The sequence below is a fragment of the Mytilus californianus genome, unplaced genomic scaffold (genome assembly GCF_021869535.1).
Source record: "Mytilus californianus isolate M0D057914Y unplaced genomic scaffold, xbMytCali1.0.p SCAF_3, whole genome shotgun sequence".
NCBI classification, from domain to species: domain Eukaryota; kingdom Metazoa; phylum Mollusca; class Bivalvia; order Mytilida; family Mytilidae; genus Mytilus; species Mytilus californianus.
The window spans coordinates 89,855,866-89,875,468 of NW_026262679.1; the positions used below are offsets into that span (position 1 = coordinate 89,855,866).

The following is a 19,603-nucleotide window of genomic DNA, read 5'->3' on the forward strand; positions in this document are numbered from 1 at the left end:
CGTCTCAGATAAGTGAATTGAAAGAGTCATGACTTTTTTTTTTATATTTTCCAGTGTTCCCATTTGTTTATTCCTTAGCAGTTGTTAAATGATTTGTTGTATTAAATTTGTTCTTTAAGAATCTATTATTTCTATTTACCTTCAAAAGCACGTGTGTTTCTATTCTTTCATCACGGTTTTCCCCTCGCACTTGCGTGTGCGGTGGCCGAAGTTATATCGAGAGGTCTCGTAGTTAAGGTCACTGCATACGGGAAAATATCGGCGAATAAGTGTCTGGAAAGACAATAATTCAATATCGGTACATTTATGAAGATTTTGATAATATAAAGGATTTTCTTTTAAAAAAAAGTTCAAGTTCACTTCTTTAAGAGTATAACTTAGCCGTTCAAGTATATAAAACATGTTCAACTTTTTTTTTTAAATTTGAAGTTTCATATGACTTTAAGTATTTTACTTATTTGCTTTAGTCTGAATAAAATGTCACTGACAAAGTTATTATTTTTTTTATGAATAATATTATTTAATAATAATAATAATAATAATTAGGATTAGGATAATAGCAATATTTTTTTCATTTTTGTCTTATTATTTCGTTGTTATTGTCATCACCATAATGATCATTCCATACAAAAGTGGCGTATTTTTTATGACTGGAAAGCTTTGAAATTGAACAAGCATTATATCCGTTTAAACGAATGAAATTGGCATAGTTTAAAAAAAAGGAGGGTTTTTTACGTTAACTCAGAGAGTTAATTTGTTAAGCGACAAGAAAACATCTACGTCAAAACTCGTTTCCAAGTCAGGAATATATCAGTTGTTTTTCAGTCGTTCTGTTAGTTGATATTGTCGTGGTTTTAATTTGTCATGTTTTATGGACTTCCCCCTTTCTTAATTTACCTTGGAGCGCGGTATTTTTGTAAAAACATGTTTTAAAAACGTACAATTGACGACTTATATAAGTCAATTAGTAAATTTAACGAAAAAATAATATACATGATATATGCCGAACGAGAAATCCAATGTCGGAAATCTCGTGGCATCGAAGCGTATACAATATTTAAGAACTGATTTTTACCTTTATTCTGGATTCGTGTTCTTCATATTTTTACAATCACCTGCATATATATTAACCATAATGTTCAATCCTTAGGTAGGTTTAAGTGAATGTAAAGCGATCTGGAATTATGATTTTTTTTACAACACGTTAATAGATGCAAACAAAATCGTGAAATATTTTGAAATAGAAAAAGCAATATCGACTTTGTTATGATGGGATATTGAATTTTTATAATAAATTAAATTAGAACAAAATAAAATTATAAGTTTTGTTTACGTGCACCATGATTATGTATTATTTGTTCCCCAAAAAAAAATTTGTTCCAAAAGATAAGGCCCGAAAAGGCCCTTGTTTTGCCCCTTGAATTCGAAATAAATAAGTATTATAGTTTAATAGGGTCGGTTGAAAACAAAACTTTACGACAAAAGAGATGATTTCAGCTTCCCAATTGTGAACTTTCCATTTCTATGTAGCAACATTCCAGCAGCGCCTGCATACGGAGTATATATCTCCCAATTGATACGATATTCCCGGGCTTGTGCTTCCTATCATGATTTCCTTGATAGAGGATTGCTGCTCACAAGGAAGCTATTAAGCCAAGAGTTCCAAATGGTGAAGTTAAAATCATCCCTTCGTAAATTTTACGGACGTCATCACGAGTTGGTTGACCGTTATGGAATAACCGTTTCACAGATGATATCGGATATGTTCCTTATGTCGTAACTACAATACCCTTCCCGTTTCACGAATGTGACCTACCGAATTAGACTATTTACCGGATTTGTAATAAAATAAGCAACACGACGGGTGCCACATGTGGAGCAGGATCTGCTTACCCTTCCGGAGCACCTGAGATCACCCCCAGTTTTTGGTGGGGTTCGTGTTGCTTAGTCTTTAGTTTTCTTTGTTGTGTCATCTGTACTATTATTTGTCTGTTTGTCTTTTTATTTTTGGCCATGGCGTTGTCAGTTTGTTTTCGATCTACGAGTTTGACTGTCCCTCTGGTATCTTTCGTCCCTCTTTTAATAAATATCATTCTTCAAATATTCATTTTACATTAGTACTTCTGGTATTTTAATTGTTGTTCTACATAAATGCAATAGGGCTCGAAACTTCTCCCATTTCGTTCAAAACTGTAAAGAACTACCGAAATAGCCTCAATTTGAGATGTCAGTAACACTGGAGAAAAGCGGATATCTGTAATTTAAGGAACCTACATCTAAACATTGAGGAATTTGACATTTCTCAGATTGAAAACGATCACATAACGTTAATAAAGCAAATATTGTAAAACAATATCGAATGTTCTTGTCTTATCAACCATTACACACAAACATATTGACCAAGAATTGAAGCAATAATTAAAACACTACACACTAGGAAAACATGCAAAGTTGCTGAACATTAACTAGTATACTTATTTCAAGAAACAAAAACATTATCACAAAATCAGTCTATCTTATGTCAGTGTGAATTGTAAATAATACATTAAAATGTTCCATCTATTATTCCCAGGTGAGATGCAGCATGGGTTGCGTACTATGTTTTACTTTCTCCATCTTACAAGGAGTTGTGATGAAGTGTTGTTTTAATTTGGCTTTACCTAATCAACCTCATTATACTTCTGTAGCATTTATCCCTGCATCAAAGCTGTCTAACAAGATTACGGTTCATATTTGTCAAGGTTTCTACAACGGTATAGCTTCACATTCTTTTATTTTATCATTACCATCATTTTTTTTTTAAATAGTACATTAATCTTTGAAGATATTTTCAAACTTTAGATATTATCAGCGGGATCATGATGAAAAGGTTCACCTGATTACAAAGAAACATGCAAGATTTTAAAGCAGTTTATATATTTATATACTAGTAGTTGCAGTTCATTTACAGTTTACAGGAATTTAGTTCGAATCCCGGCGAGGGAAGAGCAAAAATTTGCCTCCGCAAATTTGCAGATTTAACATTGTTGTGCTGATATTTAAAGTAATTATGAATACAATATGTGTTTTCAGCCGTGTATCACCTTCACTGATGATCCAATGGATGGATCTGTCGTAGAGTTATCACTTGTTTAGACTTAATATATATATATATATATAATTACTCTAAATATCACCACAACAATGTTAAATAAATTTTGCGGAAGCAAATTTTTGTTCTTCCCTCGCCGGGATTCGAACTCATATATATATATAAATTTATTTTGATTAATCAAAGCAGTACTCTCATCACAGCCGCCAAATATAAGTTTCGAGAATAAGGATCTACAGAAAAAATTCATTTACCGTTGTGTATGATGTAATCTGTTTCTTGTCTCATGTCCTGTATGTACGTGCAATTATATCATGGATGTTTTCGAACATATGATATCAAAATCATTTGTTGTCGTATGTGTTAATATGGAGAATACAACAACAAAGAATGGGGAAAATGTGTGTAATTCAATGCAGAGCTATATAAGATCGACATATAAAGACAAACCAATCGTCAAATTTGAAGCTCTTTGGTTTGCATGTGTAACTTTCAATTTCCACAATTTTCACAAATAATCGGCAAGTTTTCGGATTGTTTAATGTTTAATTGATTAAAGCCCTCTCCAATTTGAATAGAAATGATCTTTATGATTAAGTATCCGTTCAAATCGTGAACCTTTTCTGGCAGCATCCTTTAAATACACCACTTCTCCATTAGTTAGGTATCCAATCCACCAACCGAATGTTCCTATTGTCATAATCGTATGATCGCATTGAACTACAGTTGCCATATCCATTTCCCTTTTCCCTAAAGACACATATTCAATTGGTACATGTGTAGGCATATTATGTTTAGACCATTCCATACCGTCAGATATCACAATAAATAAAACCGATTTATATTTTGTAACATAGTAATTAACTGCCCTGTTCAAATATTCCGGGGTTGCAATATTAAAACCGTCATTATTATCGACTTTATCACCTCTCCTTATATGAACGCCGACTAAAGTTATATCTTTACGAGATGTTATATTTCTTTTCTGCAATATTTTGTCAATTTCTTGTTTTGCAGCGTCTTTAATATGCTTTTGAAATGTCAATTGTTTTCTTAGCTGTTTGTCATATTTATAGAAATATTTCCATGACTGGAGTCCATATCCTAATTGAATGTTACTTGATGAACTAAAATTTAAAATGTTACGATCGTATTTTGGGGACGCTTTATCTAGCACTTTTGGTAATCCTTTACAGAATTGGCTTGTATTTGTGAATGTTACATTTATTTCGAATATTTGTCTAATCTGGGCATCTGAAGGAATTAAAACATCCATGTCTTTAGACTTTGCTGCTGCAAAAGCTGTAGAAAACTGAAATAATCTATTTCCTAATCCGCCTTGTAAAATTGGACAAATTGAACCTTTTTTGTATGATTTGACTGTTACTATTCTATATCTGTCTGATGGTACAGCTAAAACTGTAGTTTTCGATTTTGAAACAATTTGTCCGAATATGAAATAAATAATAAGTACGATAGGTATGCCTGGAAAAAACAACATTTCTAGCATGAAAAAAACATTATCCTTTCACAAACATTATATATAATAAGGAATACACATTATGTGTCCTCGCTAGCCCAAAATATATATATTTCTCTTATGGTTGTTGAATGTAATCTTTTTCCCGAACGAAAAGATATTTGTCGTATCACGCTCATGTGTGAAAAGAATAAATGCAACAAAAATGCGTTAATTTGATGGACCTTTCCTTTAATGTTTAACGAGATAGTGACAATTCCATTGTCTATTTATTGATTAATGAATGACTGTCAGGGGTCATAATTCTCCCTTGGCAACGAGAATTTGTGATTTCCTCAATATTATACTCACATGATTCACCTGAAATTTTTGTTTATGACAAATTTGATTCCATTCTGAATCATACTAAGCGCTTTAAAATGTACCATATTAACATTATTCTTGGGTTTTGGTACAATACTCACAATACCACAAGTGGATTTATGTTTGAAGTAAAACTATTTTACGGAAACGAAAAGCCGAAGTGACTAGACCAAATCCGAAAATTTAGTCAGCTGTCAGATAGAGCAGTTTAAAGTGTTCAAGTTGTTTGATAAACACAACGGTTCCTCGTTAGATTCAATAATATTGAAGGAAAAACAACAAGACGAAAACGGCGTATATTGTAGATGATCAAATGTTTGAGAACATATAGGTATACGAAGGTTAAGAGACGACGGAGAGTGTAAAGAACGTTGTATATGAAACACCAAAAAAAAAAGCCTGTTGTCAGGTGGTTGTCGTTTGTCGGTATGGTTCATAAGTGTTTCTCGTTTTTCGTTTTTTTATATAGATTACACCGTTGGTTTTCCTGTTTGAATTGTTTTACACTCGTCATTTTAGGGCCCTTTATAGCTTGCTGTATGATGTGAGCCAAGGCTCCGTGCTCAAGGCCGTACTTTTACATATAATTGTTTATTTTTTATACATTGTGACTTGGATGGAGAGTTGTCTCATTGGCACTCATACAACAACTTCTTATTTATATTGGAATACATTCAAAGGCGTAGCCCTAAAGCTATGTGATCAGGAACTCATCCAAATAGTAAGTGCATACATTTTATGATTTGCTGATATTGGGTCAAGTCCCCGGATGAGTTTGAATAAAATATCTAAGATGGAGTGATATGTTCTATAAAAAGATGTAATATGAAGTTGATTGTATGATATGGTTTGAATTTAATGGACGTATTATGCAAGACAATTAAACTGTATATATGAGTGTTATTTGAATGCCACCTGATAGAAAAGCGTATTATAGAAAATGTAATATTACCTTATTTGATGTTTAACAAGAACTTATTGAATTAACTGCTATCTTAGAATCTGTATCTGTCAAACCTGATTCAAATGGAAGATTTTGGAAAAATATCGGCCTTAATTGAAGAAAACACCTTAGATAGACATTGCTAGACATTATTGATTGTATAAGTTATGTTTCTGATGTAAAATAACAAATAGATTGTCCGAAATGTTTTATGCCCTAAATAGTTTTGGGTGTGGTATACTTGATATATGTAATTCTACTGGTTTACGAATATGTTATAGCAGGTTTGGTACTGCTACCCTAGTAAATATACTTTTCAAAATAGAAATGTCTGAAGTCTAATTGATGTTGATATCAAAATATAGTATTTGTACTTTGATCAAGGAGTTAATTGTAAATTAAAAAAATAGATTGTCCGAAAATGTAAACACTCAAAAATAGTTTCGGACGAGTATATATATATACATATTTGTTTTGCATGCACACGTATAAAAATTGCGGTTTTTATCCAACGCTATCATAGGTTTGAACGTTGTTTTCAATTTAGACTTGTTTATATTTTTTCATTTGGGTTTGTATTATATTTGCCTTCGGGTTTATATAATCCGTTCATCCTATTTCGACTCTTCAAAATTCAAGAGTCTATCCTTAATTGAGGTAAATTATATGGCCTTCCGAATACCGTTTCGATTCCTAACATCACTGAAGAGACATTAATTGTCGAAATCCGGATATGGTGTACAAATTTTTGCACCTCATGTTTGCGGTACACCATCTTTTCTGCAAGTTTGCTGTTTTCTGTTTGGTATTAAATTAATAATAAAGATCCATTTTGTTACATCTTGTGATCCGTTTATTTGGCAATCGCCATGGCAGTCAGCAGGGTTTAAGAACATCCGTTGTTCGACCTGCTAGTCAAATGCGTTTTGTTTAAACATACCTTTTCACTTTTTTGGTCTTTTGGAAAATGTTGTTTGTGCTGTATTTAGACCCCTCTACCGATAAATTTGTTTTGCATGCACACGTATAAAAATTGCGGTTTTTATACCAACGCAATCATAGGTTTGAACGTTGTTTCAATTTAGACTTATTTATATTTTTTCGTTTGGGCTTGTATTATATTTGCCTTCGGATTTATATGATCCGTTCATCCTATTTCGACTGATCAAAATTCAAGAGTCTACCCTAAATTGAGGTAAATTATATGGCTTCCAAATACCGTTTCGATTCCTAACATCACTGAAGAGACATTAATTGTCGAAATCCGGATATGGTGTACAAATTTTTGCACCTCATGTTTGCGGTACACCATCTTTTCCGCAAGTTTATTGTTTTCTGTTTGGTATTAAATTAATAATAAAGATCCATTTTTTTTACATCTTGTGATCCGTTTATTTGGCAATCGCCATGGCAGTCAGCAGGGTTTAAGAACATCCGTTGTTCGACCTGCTAGTCAAATGCGTTTTGTTAAAATATACCTTTTCACTAAATTGGTCTTTTGGAAAATGTTGTTCGTGCTGTATTTAGACCCCTCTACCAAGAATTTTGTTTTGCATGCACACGTATAAAAATTGCGGTTTTTATACCAACGCAATCATAGGTTTGAACGTTGTTTCAATTTAGACTTGTTTATATATATATATATGTATAATTTTGCTGGTTTACGAATATTGGCTATTATTTTTAAAATCTTTTTGGTCATATTGCTCTTCAACTGTTTCGGTTCTTATACGTCCTGGCTTTTAAATACCGTATATCGGGGTTTTTTCGCGTCAACTTTTTTTCGCGATTTGATGACAAAATGGCAGGTTAAATTTTCACTGTGTATAATTTCCGCTGAATGGGAAAATACACGCGAAAAAAATCACCGTATCGAATTGTTAGAGATATAAACAATACAAACTAGATTGACTGACTGAGAATCGATAACAAATAAATACGAGTACTTCAAACTAAAATACACGTAATGTTTGAGTTATGACAACACTCAATTGATCGTCGCTAATTACCTCAACGTTTTTGGACATGTCACTGATTGCTGTGTTGTCACAATGGGATGGCATGTATGATTAGTCAATTTAATTATTATGAAAACAGATGTTTTAATTAATTATGCACACTTTTGTGATAAGCCGAAACACAAAATTCTAATTTTAAAGATATTGTAAATTCAAAATTTAGGGTGAAATGAGTCTGCATATCAATTTCGTGTAAACTCGACAATCAACAGTATAATATATGAAACGTTTAGACAGCGATAAATCAAGGAATATGCAGGGAAATTTGCGCGGGGTAAAATGTTTGCGTTTCTTTAGGTGCCGCGAACAAAGCGAAAATTAAAAAACGCGAAAAAAAAACCGATATAGAGTAGTCGGCTTTGAATGTTCCTGATGAAGTTAAACTCCGAAAAACGCTTAAAACACATGAACTTTATAAGCGTTCCTTTTGTATTTTACAGCTCTGGTCAATACCGCGGCTGGTGGACGATCAGCCTTTAGGGGAATTATCAGCGCAGTAGTCAGTACTTCGGTACTAACTTTATTTAAAACGAACCCTTCTACGATTGTCCATTTATAACTTAAAAGATTTTAAAGAAAAAAAGGTTTCAACTCCCTAAGGCTAAATTAACCCTAGATTGATTTTGCTATTACTTTTAGGTTCTTTTGGGTTATAAACATGTAGCTCTTCAACAGTTTCAGTTCGTATACATCCTGGCTTGCTTTCAGACATTCGGCTTGAGTGTTCCCGTTGAAGGTAGATCCAGAAAAGCGATTCGGCCGCATGACATTAATAAAGTGTCGTTTTCATTTTGTTTAATGCATGCTCCATTATGTGTTGAATTATATAAAAATATTTATAGAAAGATTAATGGTTAATTTTGATGTGTAAAATTTGTTTGCAAAAGAATGAGATGGGATGAAAGGTTTATGGACGGTATATTGAATGACATGCTGATGAATGTTTAGAATTTGAACATTCAATATTTAATTCAATGGATCATGAGAGCGATTTAAATGATTTAAACAAACTGCCTTCAAAAATTTGGGAATGATACACCATAATGGAAGTTGAAATTACAAATTATTGCAAACATTGCGTCAATACAAATACATGCAAAGGTAGAAAATTCTTTGTTGAAACTGATTTACCATGGATTTCGGAAGATTGTAAGAACCATTATAGACAGTGCAAATTGGCTTTTAATAATTTTAGTGTAAACTATTCAGATGACAACAAAATAAAACTGAACTTTACTAAGCAGAAACATGAAACATAAATTTAGGTAGATAAATAGTAACTCTAAATTTCAAATTTTGGTCATCTAAGGTTATCATTATAAGATCTGCGATCAAGGATTCATCTGGTACTGCGTCTATATCGGTGTCTAATGTGTATCATCGCACCAGAAATTATGAAGTCAATGGTTTATGATCAGCATACTGAGAAAAAAGTAAAATCACAAAAATACTGAACTCCGAGGAAAATTCAAAAAGGAAAGTTCCTAATCAAATGGCAAAATCAAAAGCTCAAACATATCAAACGAATGGATAACAACTGTCATATTCCTGACTTGGTACAGGATTTTCTTATGTAGAAAATGGTGGATTGAACCTGGTTTTATAGCTAGCTACACCTCTCACTTGTATGACAGTCGCATCAAATTCCATTATATTGACAACGATGCGTGAACAAAACAAACAGACAAAATAAGTAAAAATGTCAAAAATAGGGGTACAGCAGTCAACATTGTGTTATCATCTTAATCACTATAAAAACAAACAAATGTAAAAAGAAGCACAAAAAGGCATACATCACATTTAACATCCTCGTTTTGCTTTTTTTATTATACGATTTTATTTATCTATGTAAAATCCACCAATAAAGGATGGAAGGTTTTAAGTACTGGCATAGAATCGCGCGTTTGACGTCACACAGGTAGATATAAAATAATTTTGTTGTTCAAAGTATGACGGGATACATAAGTACAGAGTCACGTCAAATGGATATCACAAAAAACAGACTTAACAGTATAAGTAATATTAATAAAGACACATAAAAGAATACTATAACACGTTATTAAGATGATAACAACGTCAGTACGCAGAATCTATACTTCAAGACCATCGTGTATTATTTGTGAAGTTGATACGGTATATTTATAAACAAGGTCTTGGTACCTTCCGATGAACTTTTTTAGAAAAAGGACGAGACGTTCTTTGACATACCCCTGGTTCATCAACTTTCTGCTCAGACACTGGTGACGTTTTACAAAATCTGAGTAGGAGCTGCAAGCTCTTGAATACCGATTAAGTTGGGAAATTTATATCCCATATGCAGATGAAGTTGTTATATTGCTACTAAGGTGGGGGAAATTTATAATTTCAAAATTAAAATCGTCTCGTTTGTCATAGATTCTGGTACTGAGATGACTGTGTATGTCAAATTCGAAGTATAAGTCTAAAAATGAGGCGGAAGAAGCCGTGTCTGTTTTTTCTTTAATTTCTAGTTCTGGGGGATATATTAATGGAACCCAATCAGAAAAGTTCGGATTGTTAATGGAAAGAACATCATCAATATATCTGAAAGTGAAATTAATTAACCTGGCTTCTATGATCGTCTTGTTTTTGACAAGTGTCTGAAGGAACTCCGATTCATATGAAAATAAGAAAAGGTCGGCAAGGAGAGGCGCACAGTTTGTTCCCATAGGAATGCCGACAATTTGTTGAAAAAGTCTACCTCCAAATTTCACATGGGGAATGGTGGTATACAAGGTAGAAAAATCAAAAGTTTTGATAGAACTAATTTCAGAAAAAGACCGAGATTTGAAATTATCCAGAAGTTCTTTAGAGTTTTTAAGAATCCACATATGGTTAATACCACTATGCGAGTAAACAGTTTCACAGTATTTCTGAAGACCCTTTCACTGTTGACAGAATTTTAGTCAATCTAATGGACAATTCTTTAGTGGAACATGCAGATGAGGCGGCAATGTACCGTTGTTTGTACGTAATTTTATGAATTTTAGGTATCCAATACAAACAAGGTAAGTAAGGTTAGAGTATCAATAATAAGTTGTGGCATGCAGACGGTATTCAGTTTGGATTGTTATCAACCCAAAACAGTTGTTTTCATTTTAATATGGCGTCTGAAACATGTTATATAATATGTTATTTGACAAGCAGGTCTATGCAGACTACTCGTTCTATTAGAATCAATTATTTAAATTGTAAATATCAGTTGATTAAGACAGTAGTCATGTCTGATGAAAATTCTAAAGGAAGCCTTGCATATACTGAAAATCGTTTACGACCCATTCCATTCAATGTGTTTGTTAAAAATAGGTACATTGTATTTTAAGTGAACTAATATGCTTTATATAAAAGTGCATACGAATCTACTATACCCTTCATTTTATACATGATCATGGTTTTTAAATGCTTTTTGTTAGGTTTACGGACTGTATAGCCTTCTTGTTATATGGTTTGTAACTTTCTTGTGGCAATGTTTTTTTCGTGTTTTGATTATTTTCCAGTGTTTTTTCTTTTTGAAAAGTCTACATCATGGTTCCCTTTTTCAGGTATTATATGTCAATTTTATTTCGCTATTTATCTTAGCCATGCATCTATCTTACATTTGCCTAAATTCTGTAAGACCTCTTTCAAGGAATTGTTCTGAAAAATACAAAAGCAGATACAATTTTAAATAAATATGTATATAATTAGTGGTTACTTTTAAATGCGTCAACATGTAAAATCGTACAAAATAGTAAAATTATGGGATTCTGAGAAATCGAGGGATATTGAAAAACACAATCTGCAAATCAAGAAATTATAAGGATAGGTTCTTATACACATATATTTGGTCGATTTGTTAGATTCTCACATGCTATGCAAATTCAAAGTAACACTTGTTTCGTTTTGGAATAAATTGCTGTCGAGGGATTTCGAGCTATGTTAGTTTTTTCAACATTGATGCATATCTTACATCGATATTTAAAAAAATAAAAACAGTTAATTTCTAAAGGTAATTGTTTTGATGATACAATTGATTTTCAACTCTAGTTATGATTTATTTCAACCCTCATAATTCTTTTATCTCACAAACTTCAATATGAAACATCAAAGTAACCTTGGACTATTGCCTAATATATGACAGCTACAGATGACAAACTAAAAATATAAGAATGAAAGTAAATACGACCATGTCTCAAATATCCGTTGCGTCCTAAAAGTGGTCATATATTCTTAAAGGTTGCCAATTCCACACTGTAATTGGATATTTGAATATTGTTTTTATTGGTAAATTAAAACCATACTTAATATTGATGCTATACAGATATGCAAATTCATGGTTTCCATAATATGTTGTTTTTCGTAAATTGTTTTGTTATTAATTAGACCATTAGTTATTGAATTTAATTGTTTCATATATTGTTTCATTTCGGGGCCTTTTATAGCCAACTATCCGGTATGGGTTTTTTTGCATTGTTGAAGGCCTATAATTGCTTACATCCACTTCATTGTAACTTTGGTGGATAATGGTCTTACTGGCAATCATTCAACATCTCCTTATTTTCTCTTATAGTTACATTAGTGGTTTTTCAATGTAAGACCTTAAAAATAGTAAAACTTTTTCTTTCATCTGTACCCGGGTCCTCTTAATACTGATCATAACATTAAAAAAAATATAACTTAGTAATTCTTAAAACTTATTTGCCCTTATTTATTTAAAGCATTAACTTATCATAAAAGAGTTTTACGAGCTATGCTTATGGAATAACTTGAAATTATTAAATTGAATTTTTTACTTGATTTAAGTACAGATGGGTGCAATCCTAACATGTAAAGCTAGTTAACTTGATGACCAGACTTTATGACAGGATTTATGACTGACCAGACCGGTCCTACTACAGAATTCATGTTAACAAATAAGAAGACTTGGTCATAGGACTGTTTTTAAGACTGCCCGAAAAGTTAACTTTACGGCAGGTCTAACATTGAAGTTAACTCTGGACGAAGTGAAATTTGCCTAAACAAGTCCTACAGAAAAAGTTAATTTGTGACCAGTTCTGTTATTAAAAACAGTCATTGGACTGGACTGCTCTGTCCGAACCAGACCGGTTCTAATAAAAGTTAACTTATTATAATTAATATTATGTTAATATTTGAATATATTTGGAAATCATATGTTACTCTTTAATTTTATCACAAGAAATTCAGTTTAAAATTGGTATAAAATCAGTGTTTTTTAATGATGCACAAAGTTATATTTATGAAATCTTGCCCATTGTTTCTCAAATTTTATGTCGTACCAATACTTCAATGAATACAATAGAGGAAAACGAAATTTCTGTCTGGTATTTCATAGTTGAAGCAATTAAATGTTATGCATTTATTTTTTTACAATTTTTCAAAATTCAAACACCCTGCAATTCAGGTTTCCATATCAATGTATCAAAATTATTTCAGTGCTCAATATTGTAGAAATTATGTAATGGCAATAAGTCTTTTTTTATGAATTCAGACTATTTCTGAAAAAAGCATATTTTACCATTTTGTATGGTGGTATTTTAACAAGTATTTCCGGAAAAGCAATGTGTTGCCGAGGGAACCAGTGAATATGATAAAAATTATATTGTTTTCTTGTTATAAATATCATGCAATATATTATTTAACACCAATCTTATAAAAAATTTTTTTTTTCAACATTCCAATCGATCCTCAGTGCTTCCTGACATGGCCTTAATTGAAATAATACATTTTCATAGTAATGAAAATATATCAGCCATTTCAAGGACTGAATGAAAAGTGATTTTATGGATATATCAAATTACTTGAAAAATATTTCAAACTCTCAAATTTTCAAAAGGATTCAAAATCTTTGTTGTTCCCGGTTCCCCGTCACAACACGGTTAGTGGCAGAATAAGGGGAAAGATATGGATTTCCTGGACTCCACCCTCTGTCTGTATGCCCGTAAATATGTCTTATAATCGCTCTCAAACTAATAATTCGTCCCAGGTTTTTATGGAATTATATCAAAGGTTGATGACAACAATTCCTCGAACGAGTTCGAAAAAAAAGTGCTGATGAAGTAAATCAAATGAGTTATGATCATTGGTAAAATGAATTATATGGAAAATTGCATCGTAAAGGCTCACATGCCTACATTCCAAATCGGATTTAAATAAAATTTGTATATCAAAGGTTTTTATCAGGAAGGTCTTTGACGAGTTCGATAATCAGCACAAAAACATTTTTTTGGGTAGGAGTTATGCCATTTGGAAATATAAATTTTTTGGAAAATTGCATTGTAAACAATATCACGTCTACATTTTTTGTAGGATATTAATGAAAACGTTTAACAAAAAAAAATTGTTTTTTATATAATGGAGTTTATGTTCAAAAGGGCACATTGGTGGACTGTTCTTTACTGATATCAAAACTATAAAAATTAATACATCTACTTCAGTGGAATATCTGAACACACTAGCATGAACAACCTGTTTGAAAAATGGGTATTTACATAGATACAAATAAATAGATACACAAGTTACCTCTTTTATTGTTTCTGTTTTCATTGCTATATTATAAGTGTATTGCCGATTCGCTTTTTCCTGTTTATGCATGCATAAAAGCGAAAAGAAAATCGTTCATCCATAGAAATGGTTTTTAGTGACTATGATGACTATGGGTTCATGTTATTTGATAATGTTTAGGAGTAATTAAATAATGCTCAAATAAAAATTATTTTACATGTCAAACAATTAAATTGTAATTTGTCAATGAAAATGCACCGTCAGTGGATTTATTTTTGCTTGGTAGTTGTAAAGCCTGAGTAATAGCGAAGATAAAGAAGAAAAGGTAAGAACTATTATTATTGTACATTTAACTGAACCAATAATGTATTCAAGTATTTGAAATTGGATAATAATAAAGTTCAAAGTAATCCTTTCCAGCATCTAAAGTTCGGCACTATCAAATGCATTTATAATGATAATAATATTTATTCAACTAAAAAGCAGAATGAAATATCACAAGGAACAGATATCACTGTTCTGACTCAGTAGTACTAGAGACAAAGATAACAAATCAATATCCCGTTTTACCCTTAGCATGTTGATATAGTGGAACTGTTGAGAAAGAGATACCTAATTACAATTCAGACTGGGAAATTATCTAAACATTAAACTTAATTAAAGAAGTCTTGACATCAGCTATCCCGTCTCTTCTTTAATATACTGACGGACTTTATATACGCAACCCAAGATAACATTTTGAGTTTGATTTTCAAATATATATTACTTGTATAAAACATATGTAAACATAAATGTATTCATAACTTTATTATCTAAATAGCGTTTGCAGTTCAAAAGATGAATGATGACGTCACTTTTAATGTTCAAATAATGTTGTATGGAATGAAACCCTAGTATTCCGTTTTCTCCTTATGCATGACTGTTTGTAACCTACACCTAATGATTGACAGAAGGTCGAACAGTTCTGTGGGGGATGTTTTGATATCAGTTTTGTCCCTACTGATTATGCCTCTGTCTCGTACATTACAGTCTGTTATGACAATTGTGCGGTTAAATCGGTAACCGTTTAATAATTTTCTGCCGTGGATTCTTTGGAATATAAGCTTATGGAAGAAAACAAATTTGGCGCTAATCGGTCTGTCATAACAGCCATGACTTTGATAGCAGTCGACGTTGCAATCGTTAATTTGACTCAACTTAATAGCGTAATAGAATTTTATTGATGTAGCGTTGTAACTACGGGTTGACCTGGTCATTGATGGTCATTAATAAATCATGTTTGTTTCTACCATTGTTGTAAGGACTGAAAGGTGAATTTCTTTCGTGAAAGTGTTTAGCAACAGCACGTTGGCTGATTCTTGCATTAGCATGCTAATGACCTGATTCATGATGAAAATTACCGAACATCATATAGGACATCCCAAAAACTGTTATTTAGATTCAAGATCAAGAATGTTATAAATTGTGATCAAGGATCAAAATAATTATCATGAATTGATTAATTCGTTATCACGAATTGAATTTGTTATCTCAAATTTTGAAATTCGTTAGCAAGAATTCGATCTGATAATCAGTGATGAACTTTTTCCAAGGGATGTCTTAAATTGGTTCCGATAGAAAATGTCTTTAAAGATGATAAACATTCTGTTGATACTTATATTTTGGTATTTCGCAAAGTTAGAAATTTTCAAGACCTTTTCTAATTCTAATTAGAAAAAGGTAATATCGGGATAAAATGTCTAACATGCGTCTCCTGATATGTATACACTACCCGCCATACGAATCCAATCTCAGTTTGAATATCACAATCATGAATAGCACGCAATCTATAAAAACTACAGATCGCAAAAACATGTCGCAAATGAGTTGAGATACAGACATATCATATTTGCTAACAGACCGTAATCGTGACCGTAACATTTTTGTCAATTTCCGTCGGTCCTCCTCTAACCCTATTGAAACAGTTTGGGTTTAACAACCACAACCCTGCAAATCAAGTCATGACGATGTAAACATGAATGAGCGTTATTTTTCACTTGAACTATATTTGTATGTAAACTCCATAGAATGAAAGGGTATCTTTCTGCTGAAAAATTGAAAGCTGACAATTGAAAAGTGAAATCATCACGTTTGTTATATTGTTTTTTAGTTTGAGGTCGTCCATTGAATATCCTTAATCGCCATTTCACTGGAATATGTAAGTTGTTATTCAGAGACATCAATATATCTTCAAGTGAAATTAACGACCTTTTATTTTTGTTGGTCTTTTAGAAGGTTTTGTATGAATTCTGCTTCACATGAATACAAAAGCTTTTGGCCAGTATTGTACAATACACTCCATAAGAAAATGATCTGTTCATCGTGTAGTCCATGTATTTTAACTACAATAAACATCCTAAAAGTGGTCATCAAACTAATCTTATTTCATTCTGTGTAATACATTGATAAATAACAAATCTATTGATCCAAGAAATCAAACATATACCAAAAAATTGTTGTGATCGAAAATAAAACCGACGTCATTGCAAAGTTATAGATTTTTAGTACGCTATTCATCGACTGGTCCATTAAAACATAACATACGTTCATAAAAATTTTAACACATGTATATAACGACTATGATTTATTTAATATGTGATAACATTAGCTAAAGCTACTACCAAAAGATTTGACGCATACTCGAATCAAACCAGTTAGTACATGTATTGCTTGTATATTTTTGTATAAACCATTAACATTAAAAAAGGACCACGTATGATTTTTGTTATTTGATCTGGCAGTGAAAAATATATTTGATATTCTTGTCGTCTATGAGTTATTACATAATGTACTCTATGCTTAAGGATTTACTCGGCTATTGAGTTACTTTAAGTTTTCAATGCGCATGCACCGTAAGTAAAACAATTCTCATAAGAGTAAATAAAATCGAAGTCGTAGAATGTATTTCATTCTAAGGTAGGATGTAAACTGAATCTACCTTTTTCTGAAATCTCCGAAATTGTAATACTGTATTCATGTTTTGTGGAATTTTTAAAGTGGATTGATTGTTATTTGTTGAACATCACTGAATATATTTTATATCAGTTGCTGACTTTTTTCTTGATTATCTGTAAACAGGAGATACCTATGCAACATTATATTGTAAATACAAATACCAAAATCTAATAATTTATACAAAAATGTGAAACAATTGGAATAACGCAAGGTTTCAGAAATGAATATTTAAACACACGCCATTGATAACCACTAACCTGTATAATTCTTCTTTTGCAGGATACATATTTTACTGACGAATAATGGACAAATTGAAGAACTCCTCAAAATGTGTCTTAATAATTATTGCCATTTCTGTATTCTTAATACTATTCCGTCATACGATGATAAAGGTTAGCGACGAACATGTAAAATCCAATTATACTGAGCTGACGCCTAACAAACGTGATTCATATTTTTCAACATATTTAGATGAAATTAAAAAGACAAAGTTAATATGTGGCCAACTGTGTAATACATCACGAAACGGAACTCCAGGAGTTTTCTTCGATAGAATTACAGCCACTATACATTGTGAAGCATTATTTCAAAGCAAATATGTTGATTCATCTCATGGACTTGAGTATGCCCCAAGAAAAATACCTTCAATTCTATGGAATGATTATACCATGAATGGACAAATAAAAGTACACACGGCCTATTTTAACCAACCCTATCTTGGTAATACTGCGAGGACACCTATTTGGACCAAATCCTTACTCGAGAAGTATATAGCGCGAGCAAAGGAAGGTAAACTGTTTGGTGTTTACGGAATATCTGAAACTAACGCATTAAGAGACGGTCTACTACATGCACCAGGAGTGAAAGGAGGGCGTGTTCTAGTCATCGGATCCGAAAAACCATGGGTTGAAGCATGCTTGCTTGAAATAGGTGCAAAGAGTATTGTTACACTTGAATATGGAAGGATTGAATCTGAACATGACCAAATAGCTACGATGATTCCATCTGAATATAGACGAAAATTTTTAGATAATTCATTAGGATTATTTGACGCAGTTGTATCATTCATGTCCATAGAACATTCTGGACTAGGAAGGTATGGGGATGCTTTGAATCCTTGGGGCGATTTAATAGTAGTAGCTAGGGCTTGGTGTGTAACAAGAACAAATGGATCTCTTGTACTTGGTGTTCTATACGACATAAATAATGATTACATAACATTTAATGCACACAGGTGTTATGGTAAAAAAAGATATCCTTATCTGACAACAAATTGGATTCAACATTATTTGGGGAAAGGACTACAGCGGGTTCATGTATTCACAAAATAAAATCAGTTATCATACATCTAATATTAACTTCCCGTATCTTCATTTATCCTAAAAACGGATGTACAAATGTGATACCGATCTTTATCCGTGATAAAGCGATTTCAAAACATCTATTCGACGTCATATCGTTTAATCTTGTTAGACGCCGCGGTTAATGAGCCATTTCATGTTCAGCTCGAAGAAGATACAAACACATTCAGATTAAAGATGCGCTCAACTTCGATATACACCAACGAATGACTGCCCGGATGACGTGACCTTCACCTCACTTTCATCTTTGATTGATTAAAAAGTTCAGTATTCATTTTATTTCAAAATATGAAAGATTGAGGTTAAACTGTATTTTGCTTTTTTATATGCTCATTGTATGTTTAGTCGACAACCTGCCTTGGTTCATCTTACGGGTATTAAGTATGTGTGATAATGTATCTAGTAAGACCTTAATCTCAAAGACCTTCAATATAAGATTTATTCATAATTAGTTAAGAAGACCAGGCAGTCTTCTTCGCAGTTAATAACTGAAAAACCTGGTCTTTGACATAATGTATAAATCCTGGTCTTCCCTGTCATTTTTAAGCACTTTTATTCTTTCGACTTTTCGTCTGTATGTGAAACCACAAGAGTTTAGGCCTAAAAAATTTCCCCGGTGTTTAAATTATATTTCTAAAGATTTTTTTAAAAATAATTTTTATTTATTTTCACCTAATTAATGTGTTTTTGTTCCTGATCATACGACCTTAGAATAACAGTATTTTATAAGTGCTTACCCTCTATTCCTATTTTCTCGTAAGAATAGAGGGATAGCACAAATAAGATACTGTTATTGTAAGATCATGTGAATTGGAGCAAAACCGAATTGAATAA

General features: G+C 32.1%; 2 protein-coding genes across 3 annotated transcripts; one reads left to right on the forward strand and one right to left on the reverse strand.

Moving 5' to 3' along the window:
* Nucleotides 1–1,081: 1,081 nt before the first annotated feature.
* LOC127735359 (galactoside alpha-(1,2)-fucosyltransferase 2-like) lies at nucleotides 1,082–14,535 on the reverse strand. 2 transcript variants are annotated; one of them, XR_007998356.1, is made up of 4 exons: nucleotides 14,433–14,535; nucleotides 11,510–11,549; nucleotides 3,346–4,576; nucleotides 1,082–1,176 (listed from the first exon to the last, which is right to left on the reverse strand). XR_007998356.1 is itself a non-coding variant. In XM_052245519.1 (3 exons), the coding sequence occupies exons 1-3, from the start codon at nucleotides 14,502–14,504 to the stop codon at nucleotides 3,645–3,647; spliced, it is 1,044 nt and encodes a 347-aa protein (XP_052101479.1). In that variant the 5' UTR covers nucleotides 14,505–14,535; the 3' UTR covers nucleotides 3,027–3,644. The 2 variants fall into 2 exon arrangements, 1 of the variants encoding a protein (XP_052101479.1); XM_052245519.1 differs by lacking the exon at nucleotides 1,082–1,176 and having other exon boundaries at nucleotides 3,027–4,576.
* A 41-nt stretch (nucleotides 14,536–14,576) lies between these two features.
* On the forward strand, nucleotides 14,577–18,760 carry LOC127735360 (uncharacterized). Its single transcript, XM_052245520.1, has 2 exons — nucleotides 14,577–14,739; nucleotides 17,688–18,760. Exon 2 carries the CDS (start codon nucleotides 17,711–17,713, stop codon nucleotides 18,737–18,739), a length of 1,029 nt encoding a protein of 342 aa, XP_052101480.1. The 5' UTR covers nucleotides 14,577–14,739; nucleotides 17,688–17,710; the 3' UTR covers nucleotides 18,740–18,760.
* Nucleotides 18,761–19,603: the final 843 nt, after the last annotated feature.